This window comes from Cricetulus griseus, chromosome 3, assembly GCF_003668045.3.
Source record: "Cricetulus griseus strain 17A/GY chromosome 3, alternate assembly CriGri-PICRH-1.0, whole genome shotgun sequence".
In the NCBI taxonomy this organism is placed as follows: Eukaryota; Metazoa; Chordata; class Mammalia; order Rodentia; family Cricetidae; genus Cricetulus; species Cricetulus griseus.
The window spans coordinates 115273606-115296378 of NC_048596.1; the positions used below are offsets into that span (position 1 = coordinate 115273606).

General features: G+C 42.6%; 1 protein-coding gene across 1 annotated transcript in view; it reads right to left on the bottom strand.

Moving 5' to 3' along the window:
• Positions 1 to 12706: 12706 nt before the first annotated feature.
• Positions 12707 to 22773, bottom strand: part of Sh3gl3 (SH3 domain containing GRB2 like 3, endophilin A3) — a 44636-nt gene continuing 34569 nt past the window's right edge. The window contains exon 8 of the mRNA XM_035441362.1: positions 12707 to 12912. Coding sequence (XP_035297253.1) covers positions 12707 to 12912 — 206 coding nt within the window. The remainder of the gene's footprint in view (positions 12913 to 22773) is intronic.

The window sequence follows — 22773 nt, forward strand, 5'->3', positions numbered from 1 at the left end:
TTGTTTTTCTTTGCTTTAGAGTAAGTAATAATTTGGGTTAAAAGGTATAAGCACAAGTACCAGATCTTGCTACAAAAAATCACCTCAAAGTTTTCCTCTCTGTGAATTCACAGCACAAACAACCTATAATCTCAATCCTGCGTTTTAGGACAGTATAAGGTGAGGATGATGGCAAGGACTGGTGCCCCCGGCTACTAAAAACTGGGGAGGGAGCATCAGGAGGTTGGAAGGCCAAAGGGAGCCTGAACAACACAGCAAACCTCATCTCTTAAAATGTCTATCTCTTGGATACAACTTACAAAATAAATAATACAAATGGCTGTGAGATAGATCTAGGGATGAAGAACCTCCTCTTGTATTCTAGAACAAATCCTATTTTTGTTAGGGAAGAAGGGAAACAATGGAGCAAGCTTGCAGTTATTACCTTCTCTCTCCTCTTTATCTGTCATCTCCAGAGGCTCTACTTATCTCTCCAACAGAGTGGGAGGATGTACCTAGCCCACAACTCTCTTCCTCCATCTTAAGGGCTGATGACGCCAAATCAGAGGCAGCTGCTGTGTCTCCTCAACCCGGAACCTCTGTTATGTGCTGGTTCCTGTCCCCACTTTCCAGGACTAACAGAGAATTTTCTGCTGTGTCTATTTAATAATCCCCATGGGAGAATGAACAGTATGAGTAAAACACCTGAACTTAAACCATCAGAAGTTTTTACCAGACCTGGAATTTCCTATGAATAAGTTATCTTCTCCATTTTCTGTTTTTAAGTGTTACAGAACACTGGACACTCTGTTCTCAGTTTCCTTGGCCCATGTGTGACTAAGGGCATGCTTGTTTCATGCAGTCTTTTTTATCCCTCCCCTGGTTATTAAAACAACAGTAATACACTGTGTTGGTATATGCTTTATTCAATGGCACTTAGCAATTTTGTGTGGATGGCAGAGTGCATCTCCCTCTTACTTTGATGACTAACCAGAGACCAGGCTACAATTAAATATCAAACTTGCCTCCAGAGTTTCTAGGCGTATCCCTTAAATTGGAATTCATGATGGAAGAACAAAAGAGCAGAGTTAAGAAAACATCTTCTCACTATACTCCCTGGACCACAGGATCCAATAGTGAAAACCCAGGTAGACGTCTGAGATGGATCGCTATGACTGCTTCTTTGATTTTCTTTAAAAAGATGGAGACCACTAAAGAAAAGCTCAGTTGGCCAAAATGCTGAGAATAAATGATAATAGGCTGCCCAGACCAAATTGGTACATCTACAACATAACTCCTGTAGCTAAGGCTCAGGGAACGTGGAGGAAGAGGGAACAGAAAAATTGTAGCCATCAAAGGACCAGGAAATCTGCTGTGGCACTATGGACAGTATGTGTCTTCCAGAAATGATAGGGAAGCTTCATATCTCAACTACAGGGCTCTTCAGAGCTCCGCCCCTAGACAAAGAACTATAGGCAACTAAGAATGCTGAGTGTAGGAGTCGTCCCCTAATTGGTTATACAATACCAAGGTCAGCCTTGAAATCGCTTGTAAGCAACACCAAATAGACTCAGCAGGCTATATTTATGTACGTGTGTATAAAACAACAACAATAATAGTAATAATAATAAAAGAGGTCATGAATTTGAGAGGGAGCAAAGAAGGCATGGAAGGGGTTGAAGGGAAGAAAGGGAAGGAGGAAAAGTATGTAATTATATTTTAATTAAAGAATTTTCAACATATAGTGCTATATGAAGAAGAATAAAATCAGATCCACATCTATCACCTTGCACAAAAACTAACACCAGATGGACCAAAGACCCAAATATGAAATCTGAAACACTGAAGCTGTAGTCAGGAGCCTATATGACATAGGTGCAAACTTTCTGAAAAGGTCCCCATTGGCCAAGAACGGAGGCCAACAGTTGACAAGTGGGACCTTATTAAACTATAAAGCTTTTGCACAGCTAATGAAACCACCAAATGAGGAGGAAGCCCACAGAGCGGGAGAGAGCAGTTGCCAGCTATACAGCTGAGCAGGGGGTTGAGATCCAGAATCCAGGGGGATCTTAGGCCCTGCAGAGTTGGGTCAGCAGTTAAGCACTTTGCTCTTTCAGGGGACACCGGGCTGATTCCCAGCACTCACATGGTACTCACAGTCATCTATAATTCCAGTTTTGGGGATCCAAAGCCCTCTTTTGACTTGCACACGGTGCACATATATACATATATACATGTACACATAATGAACCTTTAAAAAAACAAAGTCAGAAAACAGTCAAAAAGAACCACAAAGGACCCATTAGAAAAATGGGCCTAGGATCTAAGAGAGAGTTCTCAAAAGAAATAAAACTCTCTCTCTCTCTCTCTCTCTCTCTCTCTCTCTCTCTCTCTCTCTCTCTCACACACACACACACACACACACACACACACACACACACCCACACACACACACACACACACACACACACACACACACACACACACACACACACACACACACACAATTCATCCCCCAAGCAGTTAGGGACATGCAAATCAAAACAACTTTGAGACTCAACAAGCAAACAACAAGCGCAGGAGGGGCTGTGGGGAAAAGGAAACTCTCGGCTGTAGGGACTGCAAATTCAACAGCCACTCTGGAAATCAGTACGGAGAACCTCAAAAAGCTAAAAAAACCAAATCTACCCTGTGACCCAGCTAAACCATTCCTTGGCATGTCCCCAAAGAACTCCAGATCCACTCCACAGATACCAGCTCAGCCATGTTCATTGCTGCTCTGTTCACAATGGATAGGAAATGGAAACAACCTAAATGTCCTTTAAAACATGAATGGATAATGAAATGTAGTACATATACACTATGTGATACTATTCAGCTGTAAAGAAAAATGAAATTGTGAACTTTTCAAGTAAATTAATGGAACTAGAAGATCACATTGAGTAAAGTAACAGACCCCGAATAACAAATGTCACATGCTCCTTTTCATCTGACGGTTCTCGTTCCAAGTCTTCAGATGTGAGCACATACCCTGGAGTATGCCGAACCAGAAAGTAAAAAAGTAACATGGAAGCCGGGTGATGGTGGCATACACCAGCACTCGGGAGGCAGAGGCAGGCGGATCTCTGAGTTTGAGACCAACCTGGTCTACACAGTAGTTCCAGGAAGGCCAGGGCTACACAGGGAAACCTTGTCTCCGGGAAAAAACAAATCAAGATGGAGGGGCATGGAGAGGGAGCAACAGAGAAGGGAATAGCAGGGTACTAGTGGTTTGAGGGGGAAAATGGATAAAACAGGGAGGGGTTTAATTAGAGGGGAGGAAAACTAATACAGAGAAGGAGAGTAAAGTAACAGTAAGGATGTCTCAGAAAATCCTAAGCATTATCTATCTCTCTAAAATACATATAAGTCTGTGTACACATATACATATATAGTTTAAATAAAACTTTCCCATCTGGGCTGACAATGCTCCCCACAAGAGCCATAGACTAACAAAAACTTCAAAAGCAGGCACAGAAAATCTTTTGGTTTGGTGAACAGAGATGTCCAAGAGACTCACACAGCATAGGCTATTGCTGATAGTGGCCTCCCAGAGGCTGAAGGTAAGTCCTCATTGCTGAAGACACCATGTACCTCAGACACAGGACCTGGAGGATTCACACTGCATCTGACCTATATGCCCCCTTCCTAAGGACTAGCTCTCACAGCATCAGGAGGTGTCATGTGAAGGAAGCTACCCCAGCTATGACTATGATGCCTATGAACTAAAAAAAAAAAAGTGGCCAGCATGGTGTAGTTGCGTTTGTTTGTGTGTTTGTTTTGTTTTGTTTTGTTTGGGGAGGGGAGGTTGGGCTTTTGTTTGTTTGTTTGTTTGTTTGTTTCTCTTTGGGAACCTGCCACCCAGCTCCCAAATAAATACACAGAGACTTATTCTTACTTATGAATGCCCAGCCTTAGCTTGGCTTGTTTCTAGCCAGCTTTTCTAACTTAAATTATCCAGTTTCTCTTTAACTATGTTTTGCCTCTGGGCTTTTTACCATTCTTTATTCTGTAAGTCTTTCTTTCCTTCTTACTCCATGGCTGACTATGTAGCTGGGTAGCTGGCCCTTGGCATTGTCCTCTCCTTCTCCTTTTCTTAGTCCTTGCTCTCTTTCCTAGATTTCTCCTAGTGTTTCTTCTGTCTGCAAGACCTGCCTATTTCTCTCTCCTGCCTCCTATTGGCTGTTCAGCTCTTTATTAGATCAATTGTTTTAGGCAGGTTAAGTAACACAGCTTCACAGAGTTAAACAATGTAGCCTAAAAAGAATACAACACATCTTTTGTTTTTGTTTTGTTTTATTTTTTTCTTGGTTTTTCGAGACAGGGTTTCTCTGTTTAGCTTTGGAGCCTATGCTGGCACTCACTCTGTAGACCAGACTGGCCTTGAACTCACAGAAATCTGCCTACCTCTGCCTCCCGAGTGCTGGGATTAAAGGCGTGGGCCACCAACGCCTGGCAATACAGCACATCTTTGCATCCTTAAATAAATATTTCACAGCATAAACGAGTGTAACACATCTTAAACTAATATTCCACAACAGCATGGCACAATATTCCTACCAAGCTGGTCACCATGGCAGTAACCAACAACTCTCAAATTGGACTTAAGGCCTGTTCAACAAGAGGGAAATTGTGCCTGACACTGGAAACCTAGCCTGATACTGGAAACCTAGACAACTCTCCAGGGTGAGGGAAGGCATGGATTTTGGAGGAAAACCTACAATAACTACTTTTCTAAACCAGCATAATTCCTAACTACATTTAAGTAATTATCCTTATACCCACAGCTAGGTCCCAATCTTCATTAAAGAAATAATCTCCTTGTAACAAACAGAAACTATTACACAAAACCACACCCAAATCACAACAGAGAGAACAAGTCACCACGTGGTGCCCAGCCCCAGTTAATATATCTACAACACAACTCCTGCACCTACGGCTCAAGAATCATAATAGAAGAAAAGGAGGAGAGATTTTAAGAGCCAGAGAAATGGCAAGTATGATGTGAGGTTTTTGCCTCCTAGAAATGTCAGAGAAGCTGACATTAACATGGCTACCTAGATAAAACCGGAACAAGGACAATACCAACAGATGTGCTAACGTGGAGGCGGAATGTCTCATGGGCCCTCAACCCTAGACAAAGAACTACAGGCAACCAAGGAATGCTGACAGTAGAAAAGTGAGAGAAAGAGTCTTCCCTGGGGAAGAATCCTAAATTGGTTATCTGATACCAAGTGGTCAGCCCTGAAAACATATATAATTATGGAAACATATATTATTATTATGTGGACTAAGCAGATCGTAGAAATAAATTTTTGGTGCTGGATAGATGTCTCAGCAGTTGAATTTAAGAGAAAAAATGAATTTAGCAAAATAAATACTGCTCTTGCAGGGGACCTGGGTTCACAACCGCCCCCTTGAAGGGATCCAGTGCCCTCTTCAGTACTGGGAGAGCACCTGCACCCACACATGACCATGTCCTCATACAGACATGCACAAGCACGCATAATTAAAAATACATCTTTCTTAAAACACAAAAATGGGGTACTGGAGAGATGGCTCAGCAATAAGAGCACTGGCTGCTCTTCCAGAGGTCCTGAGTTCAATTCCCAACAACCACATGGTGGCTCACAACCACCTTGAATGAGATCTAGTGCCCTCTTCTGACTTGCAGCATACATGGAAACAGAACACTGTATACATAATAAATAAATCTTTTTAGCAAAAAACACAAAAACGCTTTTTGATCTTTGCACAGCTTGAAGTTAATTATATGTGTTACATGAAGTTAGTAATATGTATATTGTGGGACATCTAGAAATATCTTTCCTGATATAGGGAGATGGTGATTGGACAGTATCCATCCTAAGGTTTTTGTCTTTGTCACCCTTTCTCACTCAGCATATTCCTTTTCTCCTTTGTCCCCCACATCAATGAATGACACACCACCACCCTTGTCACCTAGTCTTGACCCCTCCCCAATATCACATACTAAACCAGGGCTTCTCAAACTTTGTTCTCCTGAGATCCCTTTAACTGAGAAATGTTGAGGTAGCCTTGGGTATATAGGCATATAAAATAGCTATACAAATCAAAAGCTTAATGGTAATAATTATAAATCCATCTTAACAGTTCTTTGGCATAGTGCAACTACACTATTTGCTAAAAGTGAAAATAAATGTGCACACTAAAGAGATGAATGTGTTTCTTTATGTTAACACGGCTAAAAGTTTAATATTGCCAGGCACGGGACATCCTCAACATCCTGCAGAGTTGGATGATGCTTTGATTTTTTAATCATCAATGCTGAAAAATTTTGCACAGATACTTAGTATGAAATGGCAGAAGTATTTAGGGACACTTCAAAAATTCTTGGAATTTCTGTTCTAATCTCAAGTCAAAATTCATTGAACCTTTTTTAAAAAAATGAAACTCAGGTCAGGAACTCAAAGAGTGGTCTTAAGAATCAAGCATTGTAACATAATACGACCTGCAGACATGTTAGTTTGGTATTTACATGCTGAGGAATGATGGTTGGGAAACATTAGAAGTGCTTTGCTTTCTATAATTAAGCCACTGTGTTTCTAGGAAAGCAGAACTCGTTGTACATACAGGAAAAACACTGCAATTCATAGCAAAACCATCTCCAGTCAGAACCAAGGTGCCTCAGGAAGTGTTCACATGCACAGTGATGGAATCTACGGTAGGAAGTGTGCATACCATGTGTTCAGATCCAAGGCTGCAGTGGAGTTGTGTGATGCAACATGGGTGGGCACCAAGAGAAACACATTGGTTCATTATGCAGTTGACTTTAAAATTAACATTTAGCTGTTTCATATTCAGGAAATTTTACCGTTGCCAAGCTTCCTACATTCAATTACACACCACCATAGGGCTTTATAACCCACAGTTCAATAAGCTGGCTTTAAATCAGTCACCACATCAACTCTACCTCTCCCCACCCCAAATCTTTTCTTCTATGCCCACTGTCAGCTATGCTAAGCTAGGCTATCATGAACTCTTGCTTATACCACAGTACTCATACCTAAGAACCAATCTGATCATGCCTTTATTCTGCCAGATATTAAGCAACTCATTGGTTTGAGGGTAAAATTTGAAACCTTATCACATGACTTATGTGTCTTGGTTCCCCACCTATGTCTAAGAACTTACCCCTGGTCAATTCCATTTTCACTCTGGTACAAACATACAAGTCAGCACAGGCCAGCTTTACATAGATAGAAACACTAAAAACTCTGATGTCTAACAGCTGAAGCTATTTCTTGTTTGCACAAACCTGGCATACACTGGATAACTCACCAGGGGAAGCTAACTTTAGTGGGGTGATTCAGAGAACCAGTGCCCTTTGATTTTGTGGATCTGCCCATCAACAACCAGCGTTTGCATTAACTATGCAGATGTGAAGAGAGACTGAGGAAGCCTCGGGAGCGTTTCAACACCACCCCCAGAAAGTGGCACGCATCATTTTCACCCTATATCACCAGCCAGAATGATATCATGGTTTTGCCCAAGTGCAAAAATGCTGGGCATTGCCACCATCTGGGAGGATCCAGGAAGGAGATCCATCAGGGCAACTAGATGAACATACATTATCTCTGCCATACAAACACGGCATAACTACCAGGATGCAAGAATCATCAGGGGCTCTGTCAGTATCAGATGCCCTGCTGTAGTCACTCGATTCTTTATCAAACTGATGGTGCATGTTTGCTCTTCTGTGGTTCCTCTCTTGAGCAAAGACTGGATAAGAATTTCTTACTAAAAATTTAAAATTAAATGCATAACTAGAAATTATATGGAGCTATAAAGGGAATATGGATTTGGAGAGCTAGAAAAAAATAAAAGCAGCCAAGCAACTGGGAGTAGTTTATAAAGTTTGAAGGGTCAAGTGTCTCACCCAGTTGAGACCTTGGAGAATGAGAAGGTCTTCAAAGGACTTAGAGTGATGTCAGCAATATATCAGGATAGCAGATTCCAGTTGTCACATACACACACACACACACACACACACACACACGCACACGCACACGCACACGCACACGCACACGCACACGCACACGCACACGCACACGCACACGCACACGCACACGGGAACAGAGAAAAGATGATCTCAGGGTTCATGGATCCCCACCCATTGCAGGATCAAGGGTACAAAAGCAAGCTCATTTAAAAGATTTTTACCTTGAGAACAACATGCCACTGGGGAATCCTGCTGTCACAAGGCCACACACAAAGTTGTTTCTTCAGGATTACTTTCATCATGTGCAGTCACCCAGGTATTCAGAGGACAGTGCATCCATGGTCCAAGACAGCTTGCTACCACTCACGTTTGTGACAGACCATGGTATCATCCATGTTATTTGGGTTTTCTGGGCATGCAAAAATGAAAGAATTATGGAGTCATGAAAACTTTACCCATATTCTAAAGGAAAGCCTGTAGCAAAGCAATGTATAGCAGGATTGGACTCCCTGGAACCAGTCCCTGAAAGAGTAATGTGTGAAACTGGGAAAGTGAAGCCAGAGATTCAATAAAGATCCTAGGATTCTGGGGATGCCAGAAACATGGGGAGTCAGCTGAGGAATGCCATCGAATAGAAGTTATCCCAAGAAAATGACATATGGACTGTATCCAGCAAGGCCATAGATGGAAGGCTACTCAAATCCACTGTCACTCACACACCAGCCCATGTGCCCTGGATGCAACTGGCATGTAGCTACACAACTTAGTATTTCCCCTCTGGATTTTGGTCTTGCTATGGTTCCATTCCTCCTTTTTCTGCCCCTATTCTTCCTTTATGAAAGAAACTTTATTAAGTTTGTTCTTTGTTAATTTCAAATATGTATATAGGGCACTCGAATCACTACTAACCCCACCTCCCCAAACCCTCCGGAATCACTTTGACCTGCCTTCTCCCTACAAGTCCCTTTCTCCAATTCATGTCTTTTTGCTTTGTTTTCTGACTCTGAGTTTAGCCAGGGCCATTTGTGTGATCATGGATTTGGAGCTATCCTTTGGAGCTGGTGACTCATCAGTGGGTACCTTATTGAAAACAATATTTACTCCTCACCCACAATTCAAGTTGTCCCAATCTTGCAACACAGTACAACGGCCTTGAAAGTCTCTGGTTGTTTTGTCTATCAGCCTTCTCTGCTCCCACCATAGAACTATCTGAGCTGATCCTGCAAGTCACCGGTCTTCCAAGCCCACAGACATATCCTAGTAGCCTTGTCATTCTCTAGGTACTTAAACCACCATTCCCATATCCCTCCCCCAGCTATCTAGTTGCTGCCTCTACAGTGTTTGACCCCAGAAGCATGGCTTCTATACATGTGACCACAGCAGACCCACCACCCCCATCCTCCTGCACTCAAGGCTGATCCCTGCAGACCGGTGGGCTACAGCATGCTTCAGCTCTCGCTGTGTGCACACACATCTCTAACTACACCCCCACCTGCCTATACACATTCAAGGCCCAACCCCAGTAGCATCTTACTTTTACATAGACAAACATCAAAATATAAGACTAGAAATAATAAAACTCTTTAAGAGAAGACACAATGCATTCTTGATGGGACACCAAAAGCACACGTTACTGAAGCTAAGTAAGGTAAATATTGGTAAATTGTCATGTGCTATTTAAGCTTATTGAAAGTGGACTCTGGGAGTGAAGACCTTCCACTGTTTCTTCTAACCCCCTTGCTCTGGATCAGGCAGTAAGGGGAAATGGCTGTCACCTCACATTAACAGAGACAAGTGACAAGAAGTGGGAAGGGGTTGGAGAAGGGGAATGCCACAATACTCTTGGTGATGTACATTGATGTAGACATCATAGGAAGCAGAATGGGAATGCAACCAATAGCACAAGCATACAACCTTCAGGAAATAAAGGTAGTTTAATAAGGAGGTTAATTAGTACACCAAATCAACATAAATCCAAGTTCAGTTTGCTTGTCCTTTTGACCCATTTCCATGTAAAGTAACTTGAAAATTGGCCAGAAAACTGGAAACGTGTAAGAACAGAAACCTAGTTATGCTGCATGCACCTACACAATAAAATACTACATAGCTAGTTCAAGGACTTAGGTCTACAATTAACATGTAACATTGAAATCACAATATAGACTCCCATTCATGTACACATGTGAATCCAGAAGTATACAAGGGAGGGACATAATGAAAATCGTCACAACAATTCTTTTGTGGTTATGCACTAAAAAGTGATTTCCTTTATAACTTTTCAGACGGCCTGAATTTTCCTATAATACATCTGCATTACCTTTTATAATTAGAAAAATAAAGCTATTTGAATGCTCAAACTTGTTTTCACATCTGAAAGGTCATGGATACTTTTTCTAAGAAAAGAAGTCACAGGACTTCCTAACAATTAGAATAGAAAACTTGATGCAAGCTGTGTTGTGTGCTCCTTGGTTATTTTGTCAGCCTAACACAGGCCAGAGTCATCTGGAAAGAGGGAGCCTCAGTTAAGAAAATGACCCATCAGATTAGCCTGTAGGCAATGCTACCCCTGGGCTTGATGGTCCTGGGTTTATATAATAGAGCAGACTGAACAAGCCAGTAAGCAGCAATCCTCCAGGGGTTCCTACCCCTGTTCCTGCCCTGGCTTCTCTCCATGATGGACTACATAGTCTGTAAGATAAAATAAACCCTTCCCTTCCCAAGTTGCTCACAGTGTTTATTGCAGCAGTAGAAAGCAAACCAGGAAGGCAGTAAATGTCCATAAAGCTATGAGTGCCTTGAGGCAGGAACTCACAACGAAATGTTCTCCCCAACAGCTGCTAGAAGCAGTTGGTACCAAGCCTGCACCAGGAGCCAGATGTTATCTGCCAGCCTTCTCCACAAACATCGTGTAGAGACGGGACCCTGCCAAACAGCTGAGGCCGCAAGCCCGTGGAAGACATGTGACACAGGCATAGTCATTGCCAGGGCATGGTTACCATGCCCCCTGCTGAGCAGCTGTCTGGTGGTTAATCAAGTCCTCTTTTTAATTGCTTTAAAGTGATCTAAATTGCTGAGCTTTTTCAGTTATTATTAGAAATTAATCTGTAGCTCTCAATTAAATCCAATTACTGCTTATTTCCCCTGAACAGTAAATGGTAAACATCAAGAGTGTCTCTGGGTTTCTCATTGACAAATTTCTAATTTCAAATTCTCTAATGGAGAATAAAAGACAGGTATAAAAACAGGCTTGTTTGTGAATTTACATGGTGAAAAGATGTAATGAGAGCTATTCTAGAAAGGTGAAGACCATAGGCATGGGAGATGACTGTGAATTAAAATTCCAGCTCTGACACTTAACTGTGTGACCGGAAAAGTGACTTGGCATTTCTGTGGCACAATCCTAGTATCTGAAGAACAGGCATCAAATGGACCTCACAGGACAGGATGGCATATGAGGATTTCACGGAAGCTGCTTTTAGCAGCACCTGGCATATAATAAATACCCAGTGAATGCTAAGAATTACACTGAATGTACAAGGTGTGTATGCATGCATGTGTACACGTGCGCGCACACACACACACTCACACGAACCTGTTAATAAAGTCAGCTCAGGAGACTAGAAAACCTGACTTAGGTCACCTCAGGTGATGAATCTGGCCTCTGGGCTTTTGTTACAAATGCCTGTGATCACCAGTGCAGCCCTCCGAGACTGATGAACACTTGTATGTCAGCATCCGTCATGCAATCAGAGCCCAAACTCTGCTCCTGACACTACTTGTTGTCTGATCCTAGACAAGTCACTTGTGACTCCCCTTCTCTGCAAAGGGGAGCAATAGCTGACTCATCTTTGTATGGCAGGGTTGTTGTGGACTCTGCTGTGCCACAGCATGTGACAAGGTTAAGTCCAGGGCTGTTCTGTAAACCTAAGTGATTGGACACTCAGCCCAACAGATCATGCTACTCCCTCAGCATCCACAATGGGCCTGCTTGAAAACCTACCTGCCCATGTGTGACAGCAGACAAAGCTTGATGTGGGCTGTTTTATGAACTTGACACTAGGCAAGAAGGTTTTCTAGTCTTGGGCTGTAAAAAGGATGAACCATCTTTGAATCAGTGGCTAGTAAGGGGCCACACCCCCACCTGCTGGCACTGATCTACTACCATCATCTAAGGACCCTGTCTGGGACCCCAGGTCAGCCAAGGGGCGCAGGAGGAGTTTGTGCTGAAGTCCATGCTTGAAAAGCAATTAACATAAAAAATAACCATAGACTTTAATGAACACAGCATGTCATGTTTATTGGGCTGTTCACAGGTAAGCTTAAAACAGGTAAAGACTGGATTCCATCAAAACCTCAAGAAACAAAATCTTTAGCTTTCTTAGCTGCAAAGGGTGCATTCCACTGCAGCTAAGGACTACACGGGCCATTTGTTCACATATCTGTAATGGGCGCAATTTACTTTTTTTAGCAACAGGAAGCAAATACATTTAACCAATGACTTTTTAGAACAAGAAGAAAACTATCTTTATGAGTTAGGACAAAGGAATCAGTTATACAAATTAAATTGATACAAAATACATTATAAAGAAAACACACATACAAAAGTGATGAAGTGGGCCAGAGAGTGAGGATGTCACAGAACACCACACTGAGAGAACACTGGGTGCAGATTCATTTCAGTTATGAAATCAGGTCCAAAAGACACATTTACCGAGGTAAAGGCACAATGACTTCCACGTAATTAATAGGGAAGAAGCCGGACTCCCCACGCAGCATTCCTTCATACCAGTTTTCATCTATCTGATTGGTTAATGTAATGATGTCCCCTTCTTTAAATCCTAATTCTCCTTCGTTTTCTGGCTCAAAGTCATAGAGACCACGACAGCAGGGTTGGTCCTTGGGAATCTGAGTACCTGTCCATGTGATACGGAGACAAGACAAAAAGTACAGGTTAACATGACAATCACCCAGGGCAACAAGAAATGGGGGAGGAGCCCGTGCCTGCTCTTGGCCCACCCCAAAGCTGGCGTCCATTGCTCTCAGGTACTGCTTGTGGTCCCTGGCCTCCTCCAGCCTCCTCAGCTTTCCAGCTGCCTCAGGCAACTCCCTGTACCCAGTACCTGTCTTCCCAGTCCTCTGAGGAAGAGGACGCATGCCCAGCCCACCTCCACTCAACTTGGCCCAGAGCCCAAGGGGAAAAGCAAATCACAAGGCCCCAGTCCTGTCTCCAGAACACTCAAGACTTTCCTTGTGGTGAAGGGATGGTACTCGGGAAAGGACAAAGTTGAGGTGGTGTGTTATACAAGCCTAGGAGTGCTGAGGTGGTGACATGGGGACAAGAAGAGAGGAGCAGAACAGGACCATGAGTATTCACAGAGCAGACTAATGTGGTCAAGCCTGGAGTTCTCACATCTATCTTCCCCCCAAAACTAAAAAACGGTCACTATAAAAGAGAAAATGTGTAGGCAGATTTGGGACAAGTCAACTCTAACTCACTGACTGAGAGAAAATCAGCATGAAGCCTGTGAATGCCAGGTGTCTATATGAATACATATATGGGAATATATTTCCATATATTTGCTTTCATTAAATAATATTCTTGTACTTAGTACTGTGAACCTGACCCCACACATGACCACTGGCTACTGGCCAGCTGCCACCTGTACCAGTTCCCCTTTATTGTTGGCGTCTATCATGGCCAGTCTGTTCTGAGCACACCTGGTCTTATGGAACCTGTAATTTGACTTTGCAGCCCTCCCTCCCTTCCTTCCTCATCTCCTTTCCTTCTTCCTCTCGTCTTCCAGCCTTGCTTCTTTCTATCTTTTCTCATCTCTCCTCTTCCCTGCTCCCACCTCCCTTCATCCTTCCCTCCCACCCTCTTTCCTCTTTCTGTTTCTTTTAGTCTTTCTCAGCTTTGAGATACAAGTCTGAAGACAGTAACATGTACCTCTCTTGACATACACACACCAACATCTGCACTTTTTCCTAAGAGTAGAGTGACTGCCTAGAACAGGATTTGATCGTCATAGAACATGAAGTTTGCCAAGATGCTTGACATTTGCTATCAATTTAATACTCTATCTTTATCTTAACAAATCAGAAGCCCTCATATAATCCAAACACTGGCCTTCTATTGTCAAATGGTACAAAGTATTCCCAGCTTCCCATCTCTTTATATGTTTTATTTTTTACAGTTTGTGCTGGCAACTAGGCAAGTTGTAGGTTTTCTATTTTGCTTTGGAATATATAATTTCAGGACAGTAAAGGAGGGTAAATGAAGCTATCCATTTATACATTATCCTCCATGGCCACATATGATTATTAAACAGAATTTCCTTATAATTTCTTTATTTTTATTTTATGTGCATTGGTATTTTACCTGCATATATATCTGTGTGAGAATTAGGAAAACCCCTTGAGTTATTGACAGTCTTGAGCTGCCATACTGGTGCTGGGAATTAAACCCAGATCCTCTAGAAGAGCAGCCAATGCTCTTTTTTTTTTCTCTCCATTTTTTTTACTTATATTAGAAACAAGATTGTTTTATACGCCAATCCCCGTTCCCTCTCCCTCCCCTCCTCCTCTGCCCCCACTAACACCCTACCTATCCAATACCATTTCTGCTCCCCAGGGAGAGTGAGGCCTCCCATGGGGGGGGGCAGTTCAGAGTCTATAATACCCTTTGAGATAGGGCCTAGGCCCTCCCCCATGTGTCTAGGCTGAGGGAGTATCCCTCTGTGTGAAATGGGCTCCCAAAGTCCATTCCGATGCTAGGGATAAGTACTGGTCTACTACAAGAGGCCCCATATATTTATGAGGCATCCTCACTGACACCCAAATTTATGGGGTCTGGATCAGTTCCATGCTGGTTTCCCAGCTATCAGTCTGGGGGACAAGAGCTCCCTCTTGTTCAGGTCAGCTGTTTCTGTGGGTTTCACCAGCCTGGTTTGGCCCCTTTGCTCATCACTCCTCCTTCTCTGCAACTGGATTCCAGTTCAGTTCAGTGTTTAGCTGTGGGTCTCTGCTTCTACTTCCACCAGCTTCTGGATGAAGGCTCTAGGATGGCATATAAGTCAGTCATCAATCTCCTTATCAGGGGAGGACATTTAAGGTAGCCTCTCCACTGTTGCTTGGATGGTTAGGTGGTATTATCCTTGTAGATCTCTGGACAATTTCCTAGTGCCTGATTTCTCTTTAAACCTATACTGGCTCCCTCTCTGATGGTATCTCTTATGTTGCTCTCCTCTATTTTTCCTCCCACACAAACTTCCTGCTCCCTCATGTCCTCCTCACCCCTACTCTTCTCTCCTTCTCATTCTCCTAGCTCCTTCTCCCCTCTCCCTATGCTCCCAATTTGCTCAGGAGATCTTGTCCCTTTCCCCTTCCACAGGGGACCATGTATGTCTCTTTTAGAGTCCTCCCTGTTGCCTAACTTCTCTATTGGTGTGGATTGTAGGCTGGTAATCCTTTGCTCTATGTGTAAAATCCACATATGAGTGAGTGCATACCATGTTTATCATTTTGTGGCTGTCTTTGTGTGACTCACTAGGTTTCTCCTAGTTCCATCCATTTGCCTGCAAATTTCAAAATTCCATTGTTTTTTTTTTCTGCTGAGTAGTACTCCATTGTATAAACGTACCACATTTTCTGTATCCATTCTTCAATTAAGGGGCATCTAGGTTGCTTCCAGGTTCTGGCTATTACAATTAATGCTGTTATGAACATAGTTGAACAGATATCCTTGTTGTATGAACGTGCTTCTTTGGGGTATATGCCTAAAAGTGGAATTGCTGGATCTTGTGGTAGACTGATTCCCATTTTCTTGAGGAGTCACCATGCAGATTTCCAAAGTGGCTGTACAAGTTGGCACTCCCACCAGCAGTGGAGGAGTGTTCCTCTTTCTCCGCATCCTCTCAGCATAAACTGTCATTGGTGTTTTTGATTTTAGCCATTCTGACAGGAGAAAGATGGTATCTCAGAGTTGTTTTGATTTGCATTTGCCATTTTAGAGTCCTCTATTGAGAATTCTGTACCCCACTTTTAATTGGATTATTTGGTGTTTTGGAAACTAGCTTTTTGAGTTCTTGTAAATTTCCGAGATCAGCCTTCTGTCAGATGTGGGCTGCTGTTTTGTCTTGCTGACTGTGTCCTTTGCCTTACAGAAGCTTCTCAGTTTCAGGAGCTCCCATTTATTAATTGTCAATTTCAGTGTCTGTGCTATTCAGGTGTAATGTTCGGGAAGCTGTCTCCTGTACCAATTCGTTCAAGGGTAGTTCCCCAGTGTGATTGGATTTATATTGAGGTCTTTCATCCATTTGGACTTAAGTTTTGTGCATGGTGATAGACATGGATATATATCTGAAGTCTTCTACATGCCAGCATCCAGTTATGCCAGCACCATTTGTTGAAGATACTTTCTTTATTCCATTCTATATCTTTAGCTTCTTTGTCAAAAATCAGGTGTTCGTAAGTATGTGGGTTAATATCAGAGTTTTCAATTTGATTCCATTGGTCTACCTGTCTATTTTTGCGCCAATACCAAGCTGTTTTCAGGACTATAGCTCTATAATAGAGCTTGAAGTCAGGGATGGTGATGCCTCCAGAAGTTCCTTTATTGTACAGGGTTATTTTGGCTATCCTGGGTCTTTTATTTCTCCCTATAAAGTTGAGTATTGTTCTTTCAAGGTCTGTGAAGAATTGTGTTGGGATTTTGATGGGGATTGCATTGAATCTGTAGATTGCTTTTCACAAGACTGCCATTTTTACTGTGTTGATCCTACCTATCCAAGATCATGGGAGATCTTTCCATTTTCTGTTTCTTTAATTTCTTTCTTTTTCTTGCTATACGGGTCTTTCACTTGTTTGGTTAGTGTTATCCCAAGATATTTTATGTTGTTTGTGGCTATTGTAAAGGGTAATATTTCTCCGATTTCTTTCTCAGCCAATTTATCATCTGTATATAGTAGGGCTACTAATTTTTTTGAGTTAATCTTGTATCCTGCCACTTTGCTGAATGTGTTTGTCAGCTGTAGGAGGTCCCTGGTAGAGTTTTTTGGGTCACTAATGTAGGCTATCATGTCATCTGCAAATAGTGAAAGTTTGACTTCATCCTTTCCAATTTGTATCCCTTTGATCCCCTTTGCTTGTCTTATTGCTATAGCCAGAACTTCAAGTACAATATTGAAGAGATATGGAGAGAGTGGACAGCCTTGTCTTGCTCCTGATTTTACAGGAATCACTGAGTTTTTCTCCATTTAGTTTGATGCTGGTTGTTGGTTTACTATATATTGTTTTTATTATGTTCAGGCATGTTCTGTTATCCCTGATCTCTCCAGGACCTTTATCATGAAAGGGTGTTGGATTTTGTCAAAGGCCTTTTCAGCGTCTAGTGAGATGATCATGTGGTTTTTCTTTTTCAGTTTGTTTATATGGTGGATTACATTGATGGATTTTCGTATGTTGAACCAACCCTGCATCCCAAGGATGAAGCCTACTTGATCATGGTGGATGATTTTTCTGATGTGTTCTTGGATTCGATTTGCTAGTATTACATTGAGTATTTTTGTATTAATGTTCATGAGGGATATTGGTCTGTAGTTCTCTTTCTTAGTTGTGTCTTTGTGTGGCTTGGGTACCAAGGTAATTGTAGCCTCATAAAAAGAGTTTGGCAATGAACCTTCTGCTTCTATTGTGTGCAACAATTTGAGGAGTATTGGTATTAGCTCTTCTTTGAATTTCTGGTAGAATTCTGCACTGGGCTCTTTTTTGGATGGGAGACTTTTGATGACTGCTTCTATTTTGTTAGGGGTTATGGGTCTGTTTAGGTTGCTCAACTGTTCTTGATTCAATTTTGGTAAGTGATATCTGTCCAGGAAATTGTCCATTTCCTTTAAATTTTCCAATTTTGTGGAGTACAGGTTTTCAAAGTATGACCTGAAGATTCTTTGGATTTCCTCAGCGTCCGTTGTTATGTCTCCCTTTTCATTTCTGATTTTGTTAAATTTGCCTGTTCTTTCTCTGCCTTTTGGTTAGTTTGGATAAAGGTTTGTCTATTTTGTTGCTCTTAATCACTGAGACATCTCTACACCCACCTTGAACAGAAGTTTATTTGAGAATTTTAATTAAATTTTTTCATGTTACAACTTTTGTTTTGAATCCATTTAGATTTAGGCAAAATGAGGAAAATCTTATTATGTTATAATAATACTGAAGTAGCTAAAATTTTTTAAATGATTCTTTTTCTTCACTGATTTCCAATACTACTTTTATATCTTATTGTTGAGGGTACTGCTACCTAGCCCAGGCTGACCATGAACTCAAAGGGATTGTCCTGCCTCCACTTCCCAAGTGTTGGGATTACATGTGTGTACATACCATCACACCTGGCTTTATAATTTAGTTATCATGAGCCCCGTAGTCTATTTTGAGATTTTTTTCAATTTAGCTCAACCGATCCATTCAGTCATAGTACCGTATCATTTTTCATAGTATAGCTCTAAAGTAAATGCTAAGTAAAGCAAATTCCTGGCCACTATTCCATTATAGAACTCCCCGGCTATTCTTACAGTCATGCAGGTAAACGTCAATGCCACTGTATACTTTTCATTTTGACTGGATTATGCTTTCTGTTTTTCCCTCTGAGTAGTAATAAAATTAATTTTAAGAGACTTTTTAAATGACTGCCCATTTGAAAAGGCCACGGTAATTCAAGTACCACATTTTTACTCTGTAGCAGGGTTACACTTGCTACTATTTTAAGATTTCTGTGCCTATAATTCAAAGTGAAATGACTTAAGCAGGCTTTGGAAACACAGTTATGTTGATTTCATTTTTTGAAGGTAAATATTTCTTATTTGTTTTCTAGTTATTTTGAAGATTTTCCACAAATTTCTTGAGTCTATGAGTTGGTAAATATAGGGCACGATCTAGGCTAGTTTAAGATAATGGGCTTAGCGTGTCCAGGGTTAGACATGGCTTCCTGCTCCAGCTCTCAGCAGCCCTTCTAGAACCTCAGAGGTTCCCATAGTCCCCTGTGAGGAGCTGAAGTCGTAATGACAGGCAAGAGCTGAGGAGCCTTACCAAGTGAGATGATACATTGGTTGGAGAAAGGCTAGGAGCATGTACCACTGGTGACACCAAGACTGTCTCTAGGGATGGGATGGAAGGAAGCTAAATCCCAACCCAGAGTGTGCACATAGGAAGTCCACAGTTAATAGTTGGAAATCAGTCATCTAAAAAGAGACTGGGAGATTCTCTCTGCCACCAACAGCTTCCTCCTGTTGTGAATGGTTTCCCTAGATTCCTTCCTGAACCCAGAGCCAGCTGAGGTCTTTCTAGAAAGGGGGTGGAGCTCCCAGAGCAAAAATCAATTTCCAGTATCCTGACTGAAATATCTGACATGTTTTTCCTTCTCCATTCAATCTTATGGTTTCCATTTTTATATCCTCTGTTAGGCCAGTGGTGGTTTAAATGAGGCTCACATATTTGAATGTCTGGTTCCCAATTGGTGGACTCTTTAGTAATGACTAGGAGGTGTGGCCTTGTTACAGGAGGTGTGCCACTGGGGATGGCTTTGCAGTTCCAAAAGTACCTGCCAGGCCTAGTCTCTCTCTTTCTCTCTGCTACCTGCCTGCAGATCAGGATGTAAGCTCTCACTCAGCTATCACTCCAGTGCCATGCCTGCCTGCCTGCCTGCCTGCCTGCCTGCCACCATGTTTTCCCACCATGACCGTTATAGACTAACTCTCTGAAATTGTAAGTAAGCCCCAAATGCTTTCTTTTACAAGGTGCCTTGGGTCATGGTATCTCTTCACAGTAACAGAGCAGTAACTAAGACAAAGAAGGCCCTTCCTTCCCACCTTTAGACTTCACACAAGAGTTGGCATTCTGTAAGAAATTGTATTCCTTCCTCACCAAATCTCTGGGACTCACATGAAGTAAACAAGAGGAAAAGCCAGAGAGAAAGAATAGGAATGGATTTGGGTATTCCTGTGGTTGGCCAATGACTCCCATACCTGTTAAAGCAAGTTATCTTTTTAAAATTTCCAGATCTAGGTCACTCTAGGTCACCTTCTACACAATCTATGATGCTGCTGAGATACCATGTGGGTTATCACACTGACTGTGAGGCTCACCATCTAGTTTTCCCTTTCACTTACCCTATCAGGCAAACTCATTCTAAGTAGGAGACAGTTGTCCAAGCCAAACTGGGGGAGGGGAACTGAGAACCACCAACATCACAGCCTTCCCTGCATCCATAGTAATGTTTGGAAGTGTATGGAGCTTTGCAGGGGAAGAGAAAGCAGTGGTAATGAGGCCTCTCCCTCTGCTGAGAGGCAGCCTCTGCCCTTCGTGTGACCTGTAGGCTGACCAACCTCTCAGAACCTGGGACATCCCTGACCTTCTGTAAGTTTATAGCACTTGCAAGACTCCTTCCAGGAGAGACCTCACCCTAGCCCTGGTCAGTAAATTGCTTTTGTTATACTGATGGCAGCCAGAGAGACAAATTGAAATGCTAGGGCTTAGTTTCTAAGTTTTAAAGAATAACATTCAGGGGTTTCAAAGCACTAAGAACTGAGTTTCCACCAGAGAATTTTTCACTTTTTCTTTGGTCACACAGTACTTAATGAAGGGGGGCAGGGTTGCACACTGAAAACTTGGGGCTGTGAGTCAAAGTTCAGCATCACTGAAGAACAACTGTTTTAGTGTGACATGTAAAGATGACCAGGTTCCTTCCACATTTCTGCCACTAGTGGATTTAACTGAGGAGGAGACAGATGGGACAGACTCAGTGGGCTCAGAAAGCACCTCCTCAAACACACACTGCCTAGACAGAAGCCAAGCATGGAGTCCTGCACAAACCCGGCCCTTTTTTGAAGAAGTCACAATGGCCTAATACCAAGCCAGAAAGAAACACCAATGATCCAGACCCCAAACCATGGCCTACCTCACTCTAGGTCACCTTCTACACAATCTATGATGCTGCTGAGACACCATGTGGGTTATCACACTGACTGTGAGGCTCACCATCTAGTTTTCCCTTTCACTTACCCTATCAGGCAAACTCATTCTAAGTAGGAGACAGTTGTCCAAGCCAACTTGTAAGTGCATATATTCACAGGCACTCTCTCCTCTCTCTCTCTCTCTCTCTCTCTCTCTCTCTCTCTCTCTCTCTGTCTCTCTCTCTCTCATACACACACACACACACACACACACACACACATCCCTCACTTCTCACATCATTCACCACAGGCAAGGGCCACTATCATATTGCACATGTTGCCCACTTTAATATTCCCAGAGAGGCAATAAGCAGCACTCATATTACAGGACACCAGCACACAAACTACACGGAGAGCATCTCATGAGACCACTAGGAAGAAAGACTCCATAATGGAGTCTGGGGACCTTTTCCCCCTTCCTGCACTGCCTTGATACCAAGCACGTGCTCCTTGGATGTAGAGACATTTGCCAATGAACATCATCAGAACTTGGGCTAGCCTGAACCACCCTCATGGCAGTACAATATTCTGAAATACTTCCTGATACATTTTTTATTCCATGTCATTTTTGTTACCTGGGACCCTCTACCAAGTCAACCTCCCTCCTACTCAGGGAGTCCAGAGCCTGGGCATAAAGCAAGTGGTCCATGGATAGTGTGTAAGTTCTAAAATGTTGCTGTTTCACTTGTGAAATGCTGTGACAGTCAAGGCTTTCAGGCTTCTGTACCAGAGGTCAGGCACATTTTATAAGATTTAAGAAACAGGCAGACTCTAGTTCCAAAGAGCCAAGGCTTGAAGACCTCAGAGCCTAGATATTTTATTCAACCCATAGAGATGAGGGGCGACTGTTTCTTGCTACTTAGAAAAGAGATAGAAGCACTTCCTAGAAGGGGGAGGACATGGAGAGAGAAGACAGTGGCCCACAGCATGGAAATGTTTCCTAGATTACACCCAGAGGATGACATCAGCTGTCAGCCCCACTTCCCACTGGAACTCTGGGTCAAGGCAGGAAGTGCTCTGAGCCAGGGAAAATGTGGTGTAATGAAACCAAAGAGGGGCTTGAGGTAACCACCACTCGCTCCCCACAAAACGTGGACAGATCTCCTGAGTGCTGGCAGGGCTGGGGGTCCCTCAGGCCTGAGAACCTGGAGAACTTCATAGATACTCAGCACACTCAGACCTGGCTTCTCAGAGGCGGGTCAGAAGCAGAGACATCAGCAGAGCAGCCCTGAAGCCAGGCCCATGTGGAGTAAGCCTCCACATGTGCAGCCCTCAGTCCCCATCAGCTCCCCCTGCATTTGGACAACAGCTTGAGATGGACAAGGGGACGAGGACACAGCTAAGGAAAGCCACCAGCTCAAGGAGGGGTTCATCTCTGAATCAACTATGGTTATAAATGGGCCATCTATGCTTTTCATTAGAAGAGACTGAATTACCTTGAAATGGCAAAATTACATTTTTTTCCATTAAAAGAAATGGAAAAAAGATTAATTTTTTTCCTCTCTTTCCATTTTTGGCAAATGGTGGAAATGGAAAAAAGATCAAGCTATTTCTGCTGCTGGTCTAAATGGAGACTCATAGCAAGCCCAGCTAGAGAAATAAAATTTCTGCCCACCTGAGAGAAAGTGGCTGGGCCTTCCAGGACACAAAATCCACATCATGGAAGATGGAACTTGAATCCAGCCAAGACAATCTCTGCTTCCTCAGTGTTTGAGATACCCATCTGAAAGATGCCTAAATGCTTGGTTTCCCACTGCCAGACACAAGCACCCT